Source organism: Coffea arabica, chromosome 5c, assembly GCF_036785885.1.
Source record: "Coffea arabica cultivar ET-39 chromosome 5c, Coffea Arabica ET-39 HiFi, whole genome shotgun sequence".
NCBI lineage: Eukaryota > Viridiplantae > Streptophyta > Magnoliopsida > Gentianales > Rubiaceae > Coffea > Coffea arabica.
Window position 1 is genome coordinate 4102211 of NC_092319.1, and position 22581 is coordinate 4124791.

General features: G+C 41.0%; 1 protein-coding gene across 1 annotated transcript; it reads left to right on the top strand.

Annotated features, from left to right (window-relative positions):
* Positions 1–18211: 18211 nt before the first annotated feature.
* LOC140007159 (putative F-box protein At1g67623) lies at positions 18212–20151 on the top strand. The gene is made up of 3 exons (XM_072049844.1): positions 18212–18336; positions 18434–18596; positions 19744–20151. The coding sequence occupies exons 1-3, from the start codon at positions 18212–18214 to the stop codon at positions 20149–20151; spliced, it is 696 nt and encodes a 231-aa protein (XP_071905945.1).
* The last annotated feature ends 2430 nt before the right edge of the window (positions 20152–22581 follow it).

Below are 22581 nucleotides of genomic sequence, written 5' to 3' on the forward strand. Positions count from 1 at the left end.
GCAACAGGCAGTACTTATGCAACAAGCAGGAATAAGAACAAGTCACATTATGAGACTACTAGCTGTACAGGCTGGCGGATACCGCAACCTGGGTTTCCATGAAACAGATATGTACAATGCGCTGAATCGGCAGAGGCAGGTAGCAGTTGGTGATGGGGACAGCGATTCGGCACTTGCATTCTTGTTAGGCAAGCAACGAGGTGATCCGAATTTATTTTTCAAATATTCTGTAGATGGCCATGGCCGCCTGAATCGCTTGCTTTGGGCTGATTCCGTGTGTAGAGACGACTATAGATGTTTTGGAGATGTGCTAGTGTTCGACAGCACGTATAATACGAACCAGTACAGATTTCCATTGGTTGTGTTGTGTGGGGTTAACAATCACTACTCGACATGTATCTTTGCGTGTGCTTTTATCGTTCGCGAAGGAGATGAGGGATATGATTGGGTTATAAGTACATTCTTAGAAGCAATGAATGGGAGGAAACCGATAGCAGTGGTGACAGATGGGGACAAGTCCATGCGAAAGTGCATTAAAAAATTCATGCCCACAGCTAAGCACAGACTTTGCAGCTTCCATTTGGAAATGAATGCTGCTACAAATGTAAGGGACAAAGAGTTCTTGCAGGCATTCAAGACCTGCATGTTTATGAATTCTACAACAATTAATTTTGAAACGAGGTGGGCAGGGGTTGTCAGACGTTTTCGGCTTCAAAATAACGAATGGGTTAAGAAGATGTACCGCAAGAGGGAGCTCTGGGCTATGGCTTTCCTGAGAGGCAACTTTTTCGGAGGAGTGCGGAGTACCCAAAGGTGCGAGAAAATGCATCAGGTCTTAAAATTACATCTGACCCCCAAGTTGAAGTTTTTTGAGTGCCTTCAAACATATGACTTGGCGGTGGGCCGCTTGCGACATGAAGAGAGGCGTCAACGGGCTGTCACAGAGCACACTACCCTTCTCGGTGCGACACAGCTGCAGGCGCTGGAAAAACATGCTGCCGAAGTGTTTACTAGGTCCACTTTCGTTGTGGTACGGGAGGAAATGAAGAAGCAGGGGCTATTTTGTAGGATTAATGGCACGGATGATGGAATAAATGCTGTGCACTTCATGAAGCATCCGTACAATTACTCGTACTACACTATGGTGTATAACAGGTCCACGCGACATATGAAGTGCTCGTGCCTGAAAATGGAAACCCACGGCCTGCCTTGTTGTCACATGTTTCGTGCAATGCTATTTGAGGAATTGAAAAGGATCCCTCCAAACTGCATCATGAAGAGGTGGACTCGACAGGCAAAGGAATGCGTAATAAGTGACGAGGGGGCTGAAACAAGCAGCTCACACCTCACAGAGATGTCCAGATACTCTACGCTGCTTTCGGCAGCAAATGATGTATGTGGGAATGCGTGCAAGCCGTCGGATGGATTCAGAAATGCATTGGAACTGTTCCAGAGTGAGTCAGTTGGAACTGAGAAGGTGCAAGGCAAGAGGCAAAGAGGGCAGGGCTGTGGAGCTGTGCAACTGACCAATCAAACAGGGGGTCAAAGGGATTGGGTTAAGGACCCAGAATTCATTGCACCACGAGTCCTGTGTCGAGGGAAACCGAGGTAGGCAACAATATGTATGGCGTATGACAGCAACATCCCATGTACAATGCACTTCGCCACACAATGCAATTGTGTATTCATAAATACGCTTACCTAACTTACCTGGCTTGCTATGGAACACAGAAGACTGAGTGTGCGGTTTAGTTGAATTTTTTGTTTTGTTACCAATGCAGGGGAAGAGGAAGTGTGCCAAACGCGTCATCAAAGCGCAGAGCCACAGACGCTGATGATCATCATGGAAATTGTAGTTGCACTGCTCATGCACAACAACGCAACACGGGGACGACACCCCCTGGCCGAATCGGTGTTGAGTTATCAAATGAAATGGAGCAGCAGCGACCAAGGGACCTTGTTGTACGGATTCAGGTTGGAATGGATTTTATGTGCAACATATGCACAACTGTGTCTACACATCCCTGGCTACCTTTGCTGCTAAGTTGTGCGTTGAATTAATCCCATGTTCATGCCCTTCTATGTATTGCGTACATGTTGTGGTCCAATGGTCACATAGTGCATAAGCTGTTGCCATATTTCGATTACGATCGAAGTAATATGCAGAAATGAACATAATATCACTAAAATTAGTCTTACGCATAATTTGTTTAGTTCAGTGACACTAAGTGATAGGGGTAAGGTGTTTGAAGGACAACACATTGTTGCCTTTAACTGTCAGCCTGAAACCCTGTCTGGCTGTATGCGAGTGCGTGTGGTAATATGGGATGTGTAACTTGGTTGCAGGACATGGATGAGGGAGGACCAGATGGCGTACGGCAAGGGAAGTCATTGGAATCGGTAATTATTGTAGTTGTATGCAATCACATGTTACATTAGTGCATACTGAATCCTTCGTCTTGCATGTGAAGCCTTTTTTAAACTGAGCACCCTATTGGTTGAAAAATATTAGGGTCGACGGGGCAGTGTGGATGGGTTTTTGGGATACATCCTGCATTCATCACGGACTTCGTCGTATCAGGTATTCGTCCACATTACAAAATTTTGTTTGTATTTATTGGGCAAGCAGGGGACTGATGTGCGAGCAATGTGTTATTGAGTTCAATGCGGGGTATTTTATTTATGTTGTGTCCTTGTTGGCCAGGTTGATGAACCACGAAATGTACCCGCTGATGGCCTTGTACCGGCATCAACCGACATTGCTGATTGGTGAAGCATGTTGTTTCGGCTACACTGCATTGGCAGTTGCTTCTGTATTTCAACGTGCACCGTAAAGTAGTTGGTCCCGGTGGAGAACTGTAGCTCGTTTGATGTCCACTAACGTGCGCACCTAAATGTAGTTGTCAACCTAGTCTCTGGGTTCGGTCATCTGTAAAGTTCAAAGTTGAATAGTATGCATGTTACTTTTTTGCAATTGCTGTGATATTTTAAGTGGTCTGTATTTGGCCTTCAGCAATGTAATGTGTGAGGGGAAAAACGTTCGGGTTTCAGATTTACGTGGGACCTAAACATTTTGCATCTCTTTTTGTTGACAACTCAGTCACTATGCATCCGGCATCTGCATTGACACCGCTATTGGTTGCATATAAGCGGACCAAAGCAGGTACAGGTTCGTTTGTAAGGCGGTTGCCCGCGAAGTTGAACTGAAAAAGGAGATTTATGAATTTCCAGGGAGGGGCGGTGAAACTGCATCCTCAACTGTCAACTGCAGGGTGTTAAACATAGCCACGGCTAAACATGGTTGCATTGAAGAGTTGGCCACCACGTCTTCCGAAGCTCCCAACAAGTATGAACAATACTTTCAACGAGGTGTCCACATACGGACTCAGCATAAGGCATTGGGTATAATGTGCTTGTGTGCATGCGAAGATATTTTATGCCAGCACTAAACAACTGTCTGACTTCATATTTGAAATTACGCAGAGTTCACAAATACAGCAGTCTAACCGATGAAACGTAGCTTACAAAATTGGACTATAACCGCAAAAAGTGGAACTGCAGCTCAAAAAGTTCTGAGGCATGTTTAGCTTTGTTTGACTGTCTTGAGGAATGGAATATTGGCAAAGCAGGCGTAAAGGTCGGAATAAAATAACCGTGCTTGGTAAATGTGCAGACCTTTGACGAAGTAAACGTTCTATCGTTGCGGATGTCTGTGTGCTGGCATTAGACAACCCAAGTTCGCAGCGTTTGGGAAAAAGTGTGATCTCCAATTGTACCAAAACGCAAAAACAGCAATACACACCACACTGACCACGAAGAAGCACAAGTTGTAACAGCGTATTTTGCTGCACAGCAACTGCTGCTTTTGTTTGCATTGTTGCGCAATGATTCGCAAAGCTTCATTGTCCCTTTCCAGTTCCGCCACCCTACGCGTCAAACACTGATTGGAGTTCATGGCATGGACGTTCGTGGCCTGCAGAGCCGAACGCGCTTCCTTTAGTGTACATATCTTCTCAGCTGCTAGACTGGCGAGTGCTCTGCCCCTGTTGCAGCAGCTATCAACATCGACCCACCTGAAAAAAGAGCATCTGTGTGGCTGAGTGCGCAGGGGGTTTGTGGCCCCTCCAATATAAATGGAGGGGCAGATGACGATGTTATAAATGTTACAACAGCGAACAAACCGGGTAATTGCTGCATGCTGCAAACCGACGCCCTGGGTTGCCTCGCGTGAAAGAAGTTTGTATATTGGCAACCAATCCGCAGCGACAGAGCATCTCCGAGGTCGCGGTGCTGTCTTCACTTGCACCTGCAAATGTCGTCATGTGAAATGTAGCTGTGGTTGACAATGAAGGTTCCGGACCACGGGAATTGGTACTTCCGTTGTACAGCTGCGGAGATGTTGGCCAAAGGTAAGCGTTGCGCTATGATGTTAACGAATCACAGAACGGGAGGATGATTACATCAGGTAGAGCAGAACTAAGGACACGAATAAAGAGGGACACAGATACAGAGGCAAATAGACAAGGGACGCGGCAGCGGCAGTGTCGGTGTATGGTGGCGACGGTGTGGTTCACAAAGACAAGAAAGGGGACGAAGGAGATGGAGAACAGAGGACACGTAGCAAGGAAGAAATGAAAGAGAGAAAGAAATCAGCGACAGAGAGATGAGGAGGCGGGCGTTGGTGCGACGGAAAACGAAGGGGACGATGTGGATGGGGACAGTGCAGAGGAATGAAATCGAAGCAAGGGGGGTAAAGGAAGAGAGGGAGAGAGACAGAGAGAGAAGGACAGGCGGTCGCGGTCGCGGTATGTGGCCAATGCGGTGCTTCTTGGACGGGGAAAAATTGGGGGTGAAAACAAACCACAGAAAGATGAAGATGATCGGGAGAGAGAGAGAGAGAGAGAAAGACAGAGAGATGCAGACGGAGAGTGCTATACAAAATTGGGGTGGGAGTGGAAGTGGCTGTGGGTGAAGGACAAGGAGACAGAGAGAGCGAAAGAGATACAGGGAGAGGGAGAGAGTTCCAGACGGAGAGTGCTTTAGTTGGGGTGGGAGTGGAAGTGGCTGTGAGTGAAGGGGAGTGGCAGAGTGGCAGTGGGCGGTGGTGGACGTACAAATTGACTATATAAAAAAGAATTAATAAATTTTGAGTTATTTAAAAAGGGATAATTTGACAAACCTCCCCTGAAGGTTCTAACAGTTGCAGTGACAGCAGTATAGAATTTAAATCCGTTGCTTTTGAAATTTGGTAACAATTTGAACCGGTGATATTTGAAAAGCAAGGGAGGTAGGTGAAATTTGTAAAACCTGGACTGGTCTCAGTGCAATTGTCAGAAACTTCAGGGTAGGTTTCTGACCATTATCCCTAAAATATTACAACCATGATACAGATGATATTTATATTCCATGAATACACTCTTCCTCCCTATATTAGTACAGGATTGCTTGTTAATAAAAAGTTTGAGATGATTATGGGTATTTTATTCGGGATCATTTCATTTATGTTAAATACAAAATTTTTTACAAATATAATTCAAAAGGCGTTACACAAATTCTTTTACGATACCAAAACTAGCATGTTTGTATGTAATATAAAACAAGTATTTCAAAGTAAAAGAACAAAATTTTGCATAACATACCAGCAATTTACGAGTTTCTTGCATTGTGTGAATAAAGTACTAGCTATGTATGATTATTTCAGTTTCAACACTTTTTTTTATTTGAAATACATAAATGTTTATAATTGCAATTGAAAAAGTGTTCCACTAAGATTATTATCAACGCTATTCTACTACGTTTTGTATGTTACATAAATTTAAAATGTAAAAAAAAAAATTGTCACCCACTTTTTAGCAACTCTTTATGGGTTTCTTGTACTATATGAATAAAATAGTAGCTATTTTTAGCCATTATACTTTGAATCATATAATTTATGTTAAATACATAAATGTTTGTAACAAACATTTACAAATTTAAGCGATAATATTTTTGGTACAGGAAAAGTTGTAGGTTTTGCGTTTTGCACAAATTGAATACGTAAAACTCTGGAAAATTTAATTGGGCTTAACATATAAGCTGTTCGTGCGTTTCCTGTATTACACGAACAAAGTAATAGCTATTTACGAGGAAAAGGAAATATCCCGTAGTTATTACCAACTTATGGGGAGGTTTGTAAAAAAATCCCTTAAAAAATTGTAATGATTTTTCTTTAAATGTATGGCACCCCGGCTTTATGGCATAAATTATAATGAACCCAGTTGACCAATAAAAGCCCAGGTGTTGATGCGTCTCCCACATTAAAAGAACAAAGTACCCAATGCTGGCAAAACATAAATTCATTGATTGTAAAATTTACAATCAATTAATCCCGTTCACCCAAAAAAGGACGGGCTCTTTACGCCTTTCCTCCACTACAGCAACAGACAGGCCGTTGTGCTTTGCGGCCAAAAATTAGTTTATACCATAAACTTTTCCTACACCCGTTTTGGATTACGGCACCGGCTGTCTTTGGATTTCGTCCACTGTAAGAACGAATGTGTACCCATTTTTTGTTTGCGGGCCTTTCCAAATGGGTTATACTAATTTTTTTGTACGGCAAGCCCAATTTTCTTTGCCAGACAACGTACGAAGACAAAGTGTAACCATTTTCGATTCTGCCCCAAAATTCATGTTGTGGGATAAATTTAAATTCCCACCGTTACCCAATAAAGGATCAGCTCTTTACGTGTTCCGTGTATTACAACAACACTGCATAATTTCCGGAGACCAAAAGTAAATTTTCGGCCACACTTCAATTTCGGCCGGTGTGCCATAAAACACCAGCTCTTTATGGTTTTTCTCCATTACAAGAAGAGAGTAACAATTTTGCGTGGAATAAACACGAATTTGTGGCGGGCATTTAAATTGAGCCCGCCCTACAATACAACACCAAATTATTCTGCGTTTCCTCCTTTGTAACTACACAATACGCACGGGCACATGAATAAGGAGTTTATGGCGGGAGCGAGAGAATTTGAACCGTTATCCGTGTACGTGGGAACATCAAAAGCTAGCTGTGTATGCCTATCTTGCATTAATTGAACACACTGCCCACTACCCCCAGGCCCCAACTACTTAACTTGTATGGCCAATGAGCGCAACAATTTTTGCAATACAACGTCTGCTCTTTATGGGTACGCAATAAGAAATTCTTTTCTGTCTGCACTGCTTTTTTTCCCCCACCACTACAACAGCTATTGTGCCTCCCAAACATTTGTGAATTACAAAGCAGAGGTGTGAAACGGAAGACATTGGTGCCCCGTGGTCCGCCATCTTCTGCCATTTCCACTGGCACGTCGGTAAAGGGCCCCCCTGCCGGAATTTCCCTTCTTGTCCTCAGTTTCGGCAGCCCCTTTTATTTGGCATTAAGTGATTCAGTTGTGCTATCATTTGGATTTAAGGAGTTAATGCGTTAAACCGGTGGCGCTTTAGATTACCCCCCGTTAGGGTTAAGGTGTGGCTCTTCTCCGCAGAAGGGAAGCACCCGCTTTCTTAAGGTATTCTTCGGTATTCGGTGGAGACATTTTGTATCATATTTTTTTCAAATTTTGGTAATTTTTACTTGTGCGTGTGTTACAGTTTAATTTTGGGTCAGCTTATTCTCTGTCTGTCATTTGGGTTAAGACACTCACCAGTTGAACATGTATGCTCCATCTACGCTTCAGATTGTTTGGGGAGTTTTACAGACCCTTTAAGCCAATGTTTGCATCACTTTAGGGCAATGTTTTGCATATAAGGAACACCTATCAACCCTTACATTATATGCAAAGGCTTAATCCCGTAATTGGTCCGCGAAGATGTAAGCGGACCAAAATCATGGGGATGAACAAGCAAAGAAATGTTGCATTTTGTTGTTTGTAAAGTGAGTGGTCCAGGGTAAAATGAGAGGGTAAAGTACATAAACACCCTGTACACCATCGATTGACCTTGTTAAAATTCAGCTTGTGTACGATGTGTTTACGAATAGTAGCCTTACGCCTTCCAGAACAAGTGGAAGGCAACATTCGTACTTCAGTTGTTAGCTCTATATGATGACAATGGCAATAAACGAAGGTTATCAAACATTATGAATGTTGCAGTGTGTCCAGCCAATTCATATCTGCATTCGCATCCGAAGCTGAGGTTTGCGCTATTATGGACAGCTGTTTCAATCTTCCTGTGTCTCCAGGCATGCCGGTTGAGGTAGAAGCACTGGCCTCGGAATGTATTGATATTAGCGAATATCTGCGTTCCCAAAATTTGATTAATTTGCTGTCCGTTAAAGATAAGTGTTACGATGGGTTGGTTCGAGAATTCTACGCGAATTCTAGTGCAAATAAGGACAAGTCAGTAGTGCGATCTGTCGTTAGGAATATACATGTTGAGGTGTCTACCGAGGTTCTATTTGCAGAGTTTGGTCTGGTTGACAGTGGTTATAGTGTCGATTACAAAATGATTAGTGCTAAGAATATGGATAAACTGGCTGTGCCCGGGTATGATGACAGAGAGTTTGTACGACAAATTCTCCAACATGATGACAGCATTAGGCGGGCAATGGGGAAAAAACCAAAGTTTTATGCGCCTGACATGAAGGTTCTGCCAAGACTGTTGCATCTTATAATATGCCATAACATTGTTCCCAAAGGTGGCAGTATTAGTTCGGTGAGTGCACTAGAAAGAATGCTGTTGTGGCACTTGTTGAACAAAAAACCACTGAACATTGGCAAACTGATGATTGCCACAATCTTCAACAAAATTAGGAAAATTAGGAGCAGGGACAATAAAAAAATCCATCTCCCATTCGGTATCTTTCTGACCAGCATATTCAGGCTCTTTAACGTTCCCATTTATGCTGACCACATCGACAAAGGCTTTCACAGTCACAACATTGGAGTTTCGTACTTCAAGAAAATGGCAGTGAAGTCTGAAAGTCAGGGTTGGATGTGGAAGAAGTTTAAACCTGCAGATGCAGTGGTCGGAGACACTGTGGAGCAGGATAAGATAACTGAAGCAGCGAAGCAATTGGTTGACATGGGGGAGTGTGCTGCGGTGGATAAGCCGCCGTTTTTGGGACCAAGCGGCGACGTTGAAGATGTTGTTATAGTTTCGCAACAAACCAGAGCTGGAGCAACTGTATGTTAATGTAAACTCTGATTTCATGTTGTTGTACATTTCTGCGAACTACCCAAACTGCGTAACCTCGCTTTTGTTTTGCTAGCTACAACATAAGGTGAAAGAAATATTTGAAAAGGTTGGTGCCGTGCATGTGCAACGGAGCAGCTTCGACACATTGCCATTTCTACATGATGTAAGAGGTTTTTGCTACGTGTTTCGTAACCATTTGTTTTCTGTATGTATACTGACATCCACAAACTCGGCAGTGGCATCCAGAAGAATGTGGTGTACCTGACGCAGACTTGAAGGCAGCTGTGGCCTTCCATCTTACTCATATGACTCCCACAATGTACGGCTAAGTGTAGTACATTTCATGAGTTCAAGTATGGCACGTCCATCGTATTCTTATGATCTTTAACTTGACTGTCCGCAGCTGTGTCAGTGCCCTGGATAAGCAACAGCTATTTGGTATTAAAAAGGAGGAATTGCAGGAAGTGCTGCATGAGGACCATTGTCTGAATGACAAAGTAAAGTTTTTGGGACTTTGGGGAATGTAATAGGTCCTTCCCTGTTTCGTGTTTTGCCGTTTTGATTGTAACTGTGCGTTTCTTCCTTTGTTTGAAGGTTGTGACACAGTACCTGCATTTACTCCAGCGACAGTACCAGCAATTTTGTTTCTTCAATCCTTTGTTTTGGGTACGTTGTAATACCCCTGTTTTTAAACTTCCCTTAAATGTTGTTTGCAAAATTTATACGTAACTCTTCCCTCTGAGGCATGTTCATTGCAAGTGAGATGCGTGTTAGATTATCCACGCATTTCTGCCACAACCAAAAAGCTCTTCGTTGATGAAACCAATGTCCAAAGTATGAAAAATCCTGAAAAGGTACACTCTATTTTTTCATTGTCATTGGTTTGTCCCAGTAAGCAACGAGGGGTCACAGTATTAGCTGCACAGCTGATCGGCCTAATATTGGTACAATTTTAACAAATTTGACTCTGTTCACTGTGGTATCCGTGCAGATATTTTTCCCCATCATTTATTCGCAACATTGGTTTGTCATGATTGCACATGTCAACGAAAAACAAGTGTACATTGTTGATTCTTCGCACAACCTGAACACATTCTACCAGGGTTTGATGCAGTCAGTGGTGCGTTCCGTGCAAACTTCTTGCTCTTCATAATAAGAAACAACATCACATTTACAATGCCAGTGTTTTCTTTGTTTTGCAGGAATGGATTCTGGCCAATTTTTTAAGGATGGACCCTGGACATTTCACGTTGTACAACACAGAATTAAACAGAAGGATGCTGCAAGTTGTGGCGTTTTCACTTTGAAGTTCATTCAATGTTGGGCAATGGCCTGTCGCCCGAAACCTGTAAGTGCAGGGATGCATGATTTCTATCTACCAGACTAACTGTCTTGCATCTAAATAAGGACATCTGTATGTACAGCTTGACGTTGTGATTGCTAGAAATTTTATTGCCTGGGAGATCGCATTGGGGAAACTGGCAAACCCCATCAATTACGCTGCATTTGTCGAACAAAATAAACAGCCGACGCAGTTGCATGGCAGTGCAGATTTGCAGGAAGGTCGTGCCAAACATGACGAGCAGGTGGAGGCAGGACAAGGTACCGTACATATACTAGTATTGTAATGTAGCGGTGAATGTTAACGCTGTACGTCATTTAAAATTCCTGCTCAAAACGACCTTACTGGTAGCCAAACTGCTTCTTTAAAGCAGTTTGAAAAACCAAAACAAAAACCCCACGTCTTCCCCATGTTTGCCTGTTCCAACACCTCTGTGGCTGACAAAGCACAGCGGGAACTGGTTTTGTAGTCTTGTATACCAACACATGCAATGGCAGCTGGTTGGCAAATTGTTCGTGTCCCCAGTCCATTTCTTTTTCCCTTAAAATCTGAAGATTATGTTGCTTCCTTTCACATCTGTGGGACACATTAGATTTGGCAGGGAAATACATCCAAGACATGTAATTGTTTTGTGGCAATTTTTTTTGCAACGGAAACTACAGGACCGTCTTCAAGCATAGCTCAAGGTCCTTCTACTAAGGGTTCGAATAAGAAGCTTCTTATTTTGGATTTGAATGGAGTTGTTATTGGCAATGCATTAGGTAGGAGGACCAGAAATCGGGACTTCAACTTCAGACCCCATTGCTTTGCTTTCTTGCAATTCTGTTTCTCCTTTTTTGATGTGGCAGTTTGGTCATCCAAACAAAGGTATACGACAGTGTATATTGTACATGAATTGCTCAACTCTTTACGGGTTGTGTGTTTCCGATAACTGTTATGTTCTGAATGTCATTTTTTTTGCAGGCATTATATTGAACCAGTGTTGGAAAGTTTATCAACACTGTTGAAGGAAAATATTAAAGATAAACTGGTTTTTGTGTGGGTGAGACTTCTTTAGTATTATATACGATTCCCGTAGTCAATCGAGCAGCCGCAATTGTGCTAATGTGCAATTGGGACGCTTTTGTATATTGCAGGATCAGTCCCGTTGCATTGTGGCAGAAACTAGACTTAAGGAAAATGCGGAGAAAAATGTCATGTTCAAGGGACTGAAAAGTGTTTGGACAGATTATAGGTCATACAACAGCTCTAACACAATATTAGTTGACGATTCTCCGTATAAATCATTCATCAATTCTGTAAGCATACAATGTAAAACTTGCTTTTGGCACTTATGCTTCTATTCCAGTTGAGATGAAGCTGTAACGTTCTTTCACTCATCATTTATGTAGCCTTACAATGCAATCTTCCCCAACAGTTACACATCACCCAATGCGGCAGACAATTATCTAGGTCAGCTGGATTTTCGTTTTAATAATGTGTACGGTTACAGTTAGACGAAATTGTTCAGGGTTCGTGAAAGCTTGTCTTTTGCAGATCCTGAAGGAGGCTTTGTAGAGTACCTGAAGAAATTGGCCGATGCACAGAATGTACAACAATTCATCAAAGACAACGCTTTTGGCCAGTCACCCATAGCTGAAGGCAGCGCGGATTGCAAGTTTTACACTGAAGTTGTTTCCAAGCTTGGCTTGAAAAAGCCAAGCTTGGACCAATTGAAACGAAAACGGGAACCACCAAAGCGATATACTCCTGAGGTAGGCATGGGGTACATGTTTTCAACATGTTTGTAGAGCAGGAGTGTACTGTGTATATTTGTTAATTGCATGTCTGTTGCGCACAGACCAAACCCACAAGGAAAATGTGAATGCATGACAAAGATCATGATGATTATAGCCTTATGATGAAGAGGATGCTTGACCAAGCGTGTGTTCAAAGAAGAGAATGTGTGTATACAAAGGTGAAGAAGCAACACTGCTGCCTCACAGCCGGACGGTTCGAGCAGGTACTCATGTTTTCATTTTGGCTCATATTTTATTGCCTTAGGTCTGCCTTGTTTACAAACTTCCGTGGGCTGAGCGTCTTTATGCATGGTATTCAAATGGTCACGTCCAATATGATTTACGGATGGGAGTTTCGGAATGCACATGCAAAATAAAGTTGTCGATGACAGCATAAGACAAATGGAATGTCGTTCGTACCGAGCAACTTAGTCGTCGTCCATGTATTTACCTATTTGTGGTTGTTGAGACAAGAAACTCGCAACGCAGTTGAAACACTGTTTTACGCCTCCACTTTTTTTGTACTGTTGTTTCAAGAGTCTGTCGTATTGAACCCAACATTTCTTCTAATGTTGTGCCTCTTGAGTGTCTTCACACATATGTTGAAACATTATGAATTGTTCGCTTTGTCCCTGTAGGATTGTGCCTGATAATGCTTTTGTATGTGGGCCGAAACTGTTTTTTTCGACCCTTATAAGTTCAAATGTTGTCAGCTTTGCTGCGGTGCTTATTGTCGTATTGTTTCATAGCATCTTTTCGTGTCTAAGTGAATCGTAAATGCCAGTGAATCCATCTGCCCATCTCCAGCATCCTCCACACAGATGCAATACTTACAATGTACATTCTTTTGGTGAAAGGGAAGCCTGTACGATGGCTATTGGTTTTGCTAATGCACTGCGTAAACATGTCGTTGGCAGGGGGAATTGGGTGGTGGCAGACGCAGCCAAGCTGTTGCTGTGGGACACGGGAATGTGGGTGGTGCTGACATCCTTGCAGAACTTGCAGTACAAAACAGACACCGGTTGATAGATTTCTGCAAGAGATTTTGGCAAATGTTTTCGCGAGGATCCATGCAGGTGCCGCACATACGGCTCCTGCCGCAAATGGTTTAACTTTGCAGGTAACGGGTGCTTGTTTCTGCTAGTGGTAGGTTGTTTGTGGTTCTAACTTTAGGCTCAACGGTTGTCTTACTAGATCAAAGCATTGTGTATTATTACTGACATAAAGCAACTGGAATGTGTAAGCAAGGTGTATTTTGGGTTCGGAAAACACTTGGTTAAAGAAGTAAAGCAGAAATTTGTGTGTTTGGCTACAAAGGACCAGCACATTCATATGTTTGTTGGCAGTGCAACATAAGTGTCCCCATTTTATTTTTTGAAGTAAGTGAGGTATTGCACTAAATTTTCACAAAAAATGCAGCTGTATATGGATTTCGTCGATGACAACAAATGCGTCAACTTGTTTTTGGGTTCAGCTTTGTGGGGAAAAAAGCTGTCTTTTCCAACAAAGCACCACCAAATAAATGGCTTTCCCCAGTTACAACAGCAGTGTAACGATCTTAGTATAAACAAAAATAAGCAAGTACTTTTTCGCCTGCACAAACCTATTTTGGAATTACATTATAAGAACTTGGTGTTTTTCAACACAGCAGGATTGAGGGTATGCCTTACCCCCAATTACCTCAGAACTGTACGCTTTTTTTTGGAAGACATCAACAAAATATTTCCGCCTACATTAATGTTTACCGTTTTCCCCCAAAAACCACCAGGTTTTTATGGCTTTCCTGCATTTCTGAAAGTCAAAAAATGGCTTTCCTCCATTTTATGGCATTCCAAAAACCCCAAAAACCCTGAATTAAAAACGTTAATGGGAAAATAAGTACTGTCTTCAAATAATGGAGGAAAGGCATAAATAGCTGGTGTTGTAAAGCAGTTCGAAAATTTTTTTTTTTGGCCAGTCATTTAAAAACTGTATGGGATGTGCGAACTCCGTTGTTGTAATGGCGGTAAGCCATAAACAGCTGCTCTTTTACGGGAAAATATGACTTTTCTGAAAGTCCCAACCACAGGGTTTACGAACTTATCCCCAAAACAATTTACCTTTATCCCTTCGTTTTATAACAATTGGAATTATAACGGGTAAATGACTTAAATAACTACGTTTTTTGGGAAAACGGTAATTCAGTTCTTGTAATGGAGAAAAGGCATCAAAACCTGGTGTTTTATTGCCAAATATGACATTTGTCAAAGTCACCGCGATTCGGTTGATGCAATGATCCCAAACACAATTTGGGTTTATGCCTTTGTTTATAACAATTGTTATATCACGGGTAAATGGCTTAAATTAAAAACGTTTTTGGGAAAACGGCAACTATGTTGTTCAAATGGAGGCAAAACCATAAACAGCTGCTCTTTTATGCGAAAATATTAGTTTTGCGGAAGTGACCGCGATTTGGTTTATTAAATTTTCCGAAAAAGAAATTGGCTTTAATCCTTTGTTTTAAAACAATTGTTTTATGACGGGTAAATGCATATTCATTAAAAACCGTAATGGGAAAACGCCAGCTCTGATCTTGTCATGGAGGAAACCCATAAAGAGCTGGTGTTTGACGGGAAAAAATGACTTTTGTGACAGTCGCCGCGATTTGGTTTATGAATTACTCCAACAAATAACTTCTTGTTATCCCTTTGTTTTATAACAATTGTTATATCACGGGCAATGTTTTCAAACCCGGACCGGACCGGCCGGGTCGACCGGTTCGACCGCGACCCGGCCATGTGTCCAGTCCGGTTCATTGCTTATGTTGACTTTTATAAAAAACCGGTCAAAATCGTAAAAAACCGTTCAAATCTTTAAAACCGGGTCAGACCGTGAACCGCGGTTTTCTAATTTTTGAGTCAAAATTGACAAAAACTTCAATTTTGACCGAACCCTAATCTTCATTCTTCATTTCTTCACTTCGGCACTTCGCTTGTTCGCTGAACTTCGCTCCAGAGACCAGAGTCCAGTCTTCCTCTTCGCACTTCACTTCGCCGCTGCGGTCTTCCTGCCGTTCCTGGTTCCTCCTGGTTCCTCTCTCACTTCGCCGCTTCGGTCTTCCTGGTCTTGCCTGCCATCTCTAATTCCTTCTCCCCTTAATGGCTTAACTCTAATCCCTTCTCCAAAGTGTGGTGTGGATCACTTTTGGAGAAACGGCGTAGATGACCACTGGTTGGCGGTGCTCGTTGTCGACTGTGGGCTGAAGGTGCGCTGGTGCGGCTGAGCAGGGTGATTGAGGTGGTGCAGCTGCGGTGCAACTGGTGCGATTCTAAGCCAAAAAAAAATTGTGGAAGTGAATTGAGGTGGTGCAGGCTGAAGTTTTTCTGCCTGCTGTTGCGATTCTAAGCCAAAAAAAATTGTGGAATTCCAAACTTGTTCACACTTCACACCATCTTCATCAGCTTTTCTCGCAACCCTGTCTCAGGTATTTTATCATACACCTGCTGCGCTTCTATCTTCTTTTTTCAATACGAATTGGTAGATGGAGAACTGCGTAAAAGTACTACTGCTCACACGGGCATATAATAATATGTTGCTGTCACCCTGCATCTTTCTTCAAACAAAAAAGTTGTCCATTTCACAGGGGAAAGTATAAAGAAAAGAAAGAGAAGGCAGCAGCAATTAGTCTGTAATTCCTTGAAACAAGTCTGCCGCAAAGAATGTAGACAATCCTGGTAATAGGCCCTATTGCGGCACGGGCTGGTGATTTCATATTCAATGACTTTTCAAGACTTGATCAAATGGCGAGCTGCCGATCCACTTACAAGAAATACTAACGGAGTGATAATTTAATAGAAAAAAATATGCAGTTCAATTCCTAAATATTCAATTATTGTGCGATTTTAGTCCTTAAAATTTTAGTAAAAATAAATTTAGCCCTCAATATTACTTAGCATATGTGCAGTTTAGTCCCTAAAGTTTTTGCAAGAGTAAATCTAGTTGTCAATGTATCCAATTTGAAGCAGATTTAGGACATTTGAAAATTTTTTCTCTATTACTGATACAATTTAGTCACGTCTAATAATAGTTTAGTTAAATTAAATTTCGAAATAAAGAGGCAAAACAGTAATTAACTTTAAGCAACAAGGAATAGCAACTCACATCACATGCTAACTAATTAACTAGTAAAAAGTAGGAAAATTTTTGTCTAAAGAAAATTAAAACTAGACAGAGCATCCTGTTCATTGATCCAAATTTTATTTTCATTCTCTATCGCTATTGCCCCCAATCTTTAAATCTCTGTGCTATTATTTAAAAGTATATTTGATGTCTTTAAATCTCTGTGCAAAACCCACTGGTTCAGCATTTATATCTTATTTTATGCATAGGTGTGTGTCTATATATATATATATATATATATATATATATTTATTTATTGAACCCCGGTTGAACCGGTCCGACCGGTTGAACCTCGACCCTTTCACCTCACCGGTTCGATTGACGGTCCGGGTTTGAAAACATTGATCACGGGTACATCTGCAATTTTATTTTATTTTATTCCGAAACTTTTATATAACCAAGCATCAGCAACTGCAATGGCGTCATTTCAGATGTGTGAACCAAGCTAGCTTTTGGAATCAAAATTTTGATTCCAAAAGCAAAGTCTGTGATTCGATTTTCAATTCCGTTTACAAACAATTAAAGTATGACCCCGTAATTTTTATTTTGTATCAACAAACATGTATGACTATTCGAGTTACGGATAGTACGAATTACATTACGTACGTTAACATACATTACACAGCTAAGTGTAATTAATAATAATATTAGAAATGGTGTGTATGTGGGTAAATTTGATATTGCAGTGCAATGTATATATACAAAAGTTATAAAAGAAATGGAGAAAAAAAAATGTAGTTGTACAATGAAAGGGCGCGACTAGTGTAGCGAACCGTTTCACCAAACGGTTCGTGACACTAGTCAATGGCTATACAAACCCACGCGACGCAGTAGTTGAGGAGTCAGGGAGCCAAATCGCACACTATTCAATGCGCATGCAATACGACGGCAGGCAGTAATTGAGCAGTCAGGCAGGCAAATCGCAACCAACCCCTAAGTGTCTGCTTCACCTTCATCGGATAGTTTCTCGCCTCCCAAAGTCACGGTACTGCATCTGCAAATCGTTTGCCGATCGACACCAGGTACCCGCTCATCCTCCTAAGTTATTCATTTGTAGCATGCTTTGCTTGTTTGTCGACGTTTTACATATAAGTCGTCTTCACAACTGTGGTCTGTATTCCTATCGCTCAACGGTTTCGTTTCTTTAATATTTGCCCATGCCACACTCACATGCATGTGTTGTTCGATAGGGTTTCCGATGAATGGTTTACCATTTGCGTTTTGTATTTGGTGTTGACCAGAAATCACCATTTTGGCATTCGCGCAGGTTCAGTTTCCTCCGACGACTGGGTCCCCACAACTGCGGTGCAACAGTATGTACGGTGGGGGAAAAACAATACGATTTTTGTAAAAATTTGCCCTGGCTGTTCAACTATTGCAGTTCTGCTTTCCCCACTCCCCCGCATCATGCAATGCATTTGACTGTTATATTTGTTCTGTCTTAATTGTGGTTAACTTATGCGCATAACAGAAACATAAGTGTTTCATATGGTATTCCAAAGTATTGAGGTTCTTCCGGTTTGGAAACCATTGTACTAATTTGTGAAGGCTAGAAAATGACTACGACGCTGTATAACTTGCACAATATTTCCTAACTTTACCTCATGCAAGCCAAGAAACTAGCCTGTTATACACATGCATGCCAAAATTTTGATATTACACCTCACCGGTCATCATTTGGTTTGATAAGAAAGCAGCGAGTGGTAAATGTTCACATTATGTCTTGACATTTCGGGGATTGTCTGCAGGCAGCAAAAGGAGGCAACCACACATGGCCAACGCCCAGAATTTGCAGTCGAAAACCTCCTTCTCCTCCCTTCCCAGAGAGCTGGTATCCGAGGTTCTTGCACGCGTCGCAGCTTCTTCATCAACTGATCTTTTCCGCGCAAAGCTATGGTACATTCAGCTATTCATGATACAAACTTGCGGCATTTAGTAATTTGTACATGTCATTCTGTTTTGCGTTTGTTCTTTCCTGATTTTTATCTTTTAGTTGCAAGAGGTTTGCGGATGTTGCGGAAGATAACCGTGTTTACCAACGTGTGTCGCTGGCAAAGTTTGACATCGTTCCATGGACTACAAATCCTAAAGTTTCAATGTTCGTGAAGAAGTGTAGACGATGCAAAAATCCTGAAGCATTGTATCGAAAAGGGGTGGTAAGCATCTGGTTTCCTGCACTTTTTGAACGTCAAACTGCTTTTTCTATTCACGCTACGAATGAAGAATTTAGTGTGGGACATTAGAATTGGAGGTCAACATTAGGACAACTTCAGTGTGTTTGCAGCGTAATAACTAGAAACAAAATAGTTGGTTGACTGATTGTCACCAGAGAAATGAAATAGTGTATGCAAACGTAATTAGGGGGAAACGGAGCAGACGGTGTACATTCGGTAAATTGGGTATATGAATTCGGTAAATTCAGTTATTAGACTTATATAAAATTAAATCGATTTCAAAATCCAATTGGAGATATCCGAAATCATTGAATTCTGAATTTGAATTCGAAAATGATAATGTATTCGGGTTAAACGAATTCATTATTGCAGTTTCCAGCGTAATTAATATAATAAGTAGTATAGTTATACTAAATATAGTTATGTATTATACCTATAATTATTAATTATTATGTATTTGTTGTCATGTGTAAAATAATATGTATTATAAAATGTTATGTATTTTTCTAAATTTTTGTATTATTATAGTCATGTAACAATTAACAAATATGAAAAAAATATATTGTACATTATTATATATTATTATTATCATAAGTACAGCATAATACCCATATACTAACTATTATTAATACCATTTATGTATATAATATAAGAATATATTACTAATATATAGTAATAGTAAACCAATTGTTTAAAAACGAATTTGAAATCGGTTATTAACAAATTCTTAATTTCATTACATATTTCATACCATATTAAAATTCGGTGAATTCGGTAAATACCGTTTTGGTACCAAATGACCAAATACCCGGTTTTAAATTACCAAAATTAATTTTTTTGTGCTATGAATTGGGTATGAACCGAATTTTGGTCACCCCTAAACGTCGTACCGAAGGGCAATACAAAGAACCAACCGTGCACCAACACTACCACTGCCCTTTTGTTGCTAAAATCTCTTAGTCGTATGCCATAATTGGTAACTGTGGGAATTCAGGTTCGGTTGTGCTGAACAGTTTTCTTAACCTTATGTGCTGTATAATGTTCCCCATGCAGTTATTAATTGTCATTGTCTGCTACATATTTTAATCAGTTTGACGTAACACTGTACTTTCAACCTTGAACTCCATAGGTTAATTATTTTAGAGGTAAGAATGTTGAATCAGCATTGCAACGCGTCGAAGAAGCTGCAAAAGCAGGCCATGACGAAGCTGCCTATGCGTTGGCAGTTATTTTCGTCTTTGGTGGGGAGGAATTAAAGCACAAGGGTATGGCTATGCTTAGCGGGATGAAGAAATCAGCAGCTCAGAGACAGAGAGTTAAAGAATGGCGCGACAATTTGCGAAGGATTCTGAAGATGATTTGGGTTCAAAATTCTTTGGTTCTAGGCAAAAGGCCCATTTGTTGTGCCAGCCAACATAAGAGGAAAATAGGTTGGGGTCCGGATGAACTTGACGCAGTGGACAGTACATGTGAAGGCTGCGCGTGCGATGAAGAAATTGGACCAATTTGTGATGCCTTACCTCAAATTGCTGTGTAAGTGTGAATGTGTGGACATGCAATGTAGACACATTTTTTTAGCGAACAACATTTTACTATCTTTGCAATAATTAATTAACCGTTTCGTTTTACTGTTCGTATATAAATGCTGACAATGTAATCACGTACTTTAGCCCGTATCTAACGTGTTGGTATATAAATGCTCACTTATGCGTAAACGACGAGCTTTTCATTGCCTTCGTCCATCATAACCTTTTGTGGCTCTGAACCTTTTTGACTTTCGTCAAAAATATCTCGATTTGTTCGTCAACGATTTTCTTGGAAATTTCTTCTATGTTTTGGTAAAGCTTTTAAACATCTTCAATCTTGTGAATCCTTTCTTTCTTCTGGATGGAGTACAAGCATGACATTTACCTTTCATTATCAATTCTGGCTTTTTGCAAGCTTGGTCTAGACAAACATCTCCTTCACATATTCTCGAATAACCTTTCGTTTATGACAAAGGTCATCAAGACATACCAATACTGCTTGTTGACCTATAGTGACACTCAATATTCATCCATATTTATTATGGATATACATTTCTGCACCATCTGCAAGTGGCTTTGGAAGAGGCCCTTCTGCGTAAATGCAAATTTACTTTTGAGATTTACAAATAATTTATCCGTCGTTCATTTATAGGTCACCAGTTGTGTATGGTTTGCCTCCATTACAGCCACATACTACCCTATGTGGCTGCGAAACAGATGTATTGATCAGATAAAATGCAAATAAAGCCGGTGGCCATAAAAAGCCAGCTATTTATGGCTTTTGTCCATTAAGTTGACACAGTACTTTTGCCTCCAATATAAAGCTAATTACCGGATCAATTGCAGTTCAATCCGTTGCTGAATAAAGGAGCAGCAGGTTAGGGCTTGTCATTATACAGTCACGAGTAGCCGATTGTGCCTTAAATAATCATTTTATTCATCGGATAACATAAAAATTAACCCGTTATGAACAAAAGAACCCCTCTTTTCAGAGCTTTCGTCCGTCACAACAACATACAACCATGTCTCCTTCAATATGAATCTATGGAATGTAAAACTTATTGTGCTAAACCGGTTTTGCAATATAAATAAACGGCGTGTGTGGGTGTGCTACGTCATCACAACAGTGTACCAGATTTTCCGTACCGAAGTAAGTCAATTAGCGTACACAAATTCGAACTAAAAATTCAACTTGTTATTTTGCAGAATTGAGAACGAAAGGGTGGCCATTTTTTAGCGATGTACATATTCGCATATGGGACAAAACGACGTTCGAAAAAAAAAGGGAGTTTTACGAATAAATCACCACCTGTATACGTCCTTAAACCTGAACAACAGGTTTCAGGGCGTTGTTTTGAAAAAAACAAACACAGAGCGGTGGAAGCAGAACAAAAATCGGTGTATTCCAATAAAGCACCGGTACATTTATAGCTTTCTTTCGACTGCCAAAAAACTGTGCAGATGTTTTTGACAAATGCATCTTCACTTCTCCGAAATAATGTTTATCAAAAAATTCTTTTCTCCAATAAAACACCAGCTGCTTATGACTAGTCAGCATTATAAGAAACCGGCGAACTGAATATCGAGGCCACAAAGCACCATAAATTTTTTGAAAATCGGGCAAAACACCATTTTTGCGTTGGACAGAAAAATGGAAGCAGCACCGCATTTAAGACATTCCCCCACACTTGCAACAGTTTTTCATATTGAGTGGCCATTACAACTAAACACTGGCAATTACTAACTTTGCTGCACGAACTCCACAATTTACCATTACATACCTTACCTGGTCTTTATGCCACTCATGCAACATATTGCACAAACCACCCGCTCCTTAGCGGTGATTTACTTGTACATATTTAGCTGCCGCTACCTGTATAAACCACCCACTTACCTTTCATGAATATCGGATACGCACGGCTAACAGTTCAAAAAAAGTCACAGATAAGAAGAAATACAATGACACATAAGGTGACATTTACATAGTAATGAAATTCCAATTCAAAATATAGAAATGTTTTGCCAACATTATAATCACCAATAGTACGGCGAACACATTCAAGCCTGCCGCTTAAGGTCAGGCATTTTGCGCTGAAACCAGACGCAGAACTACCACTTTTACACATTGCCTCTAAATACATTGACCACACAGTGCCTGTAAGATATAAGAACCACAAAATTACTAGCCCCCTACATACATTCCCAGGTAAACCAAAATGCGGCCATTCATATTGGTGGCTCGGGAAGTGTAACACGAAGAAGATGATCGAACCCCGGGACGCCGCGCAGCACCACCTCCCTCATTGCTGCGTTGCATTCTGACAGAAACATGTTGACGGCTATCTTGAACCGCTCCTGCCTGGACATCAACTGCGTTGACAACAATAGTGCGTTACCGTTTATAAAAGGCAGCCTATGAGACATTTGTATAAGGCGCAGTT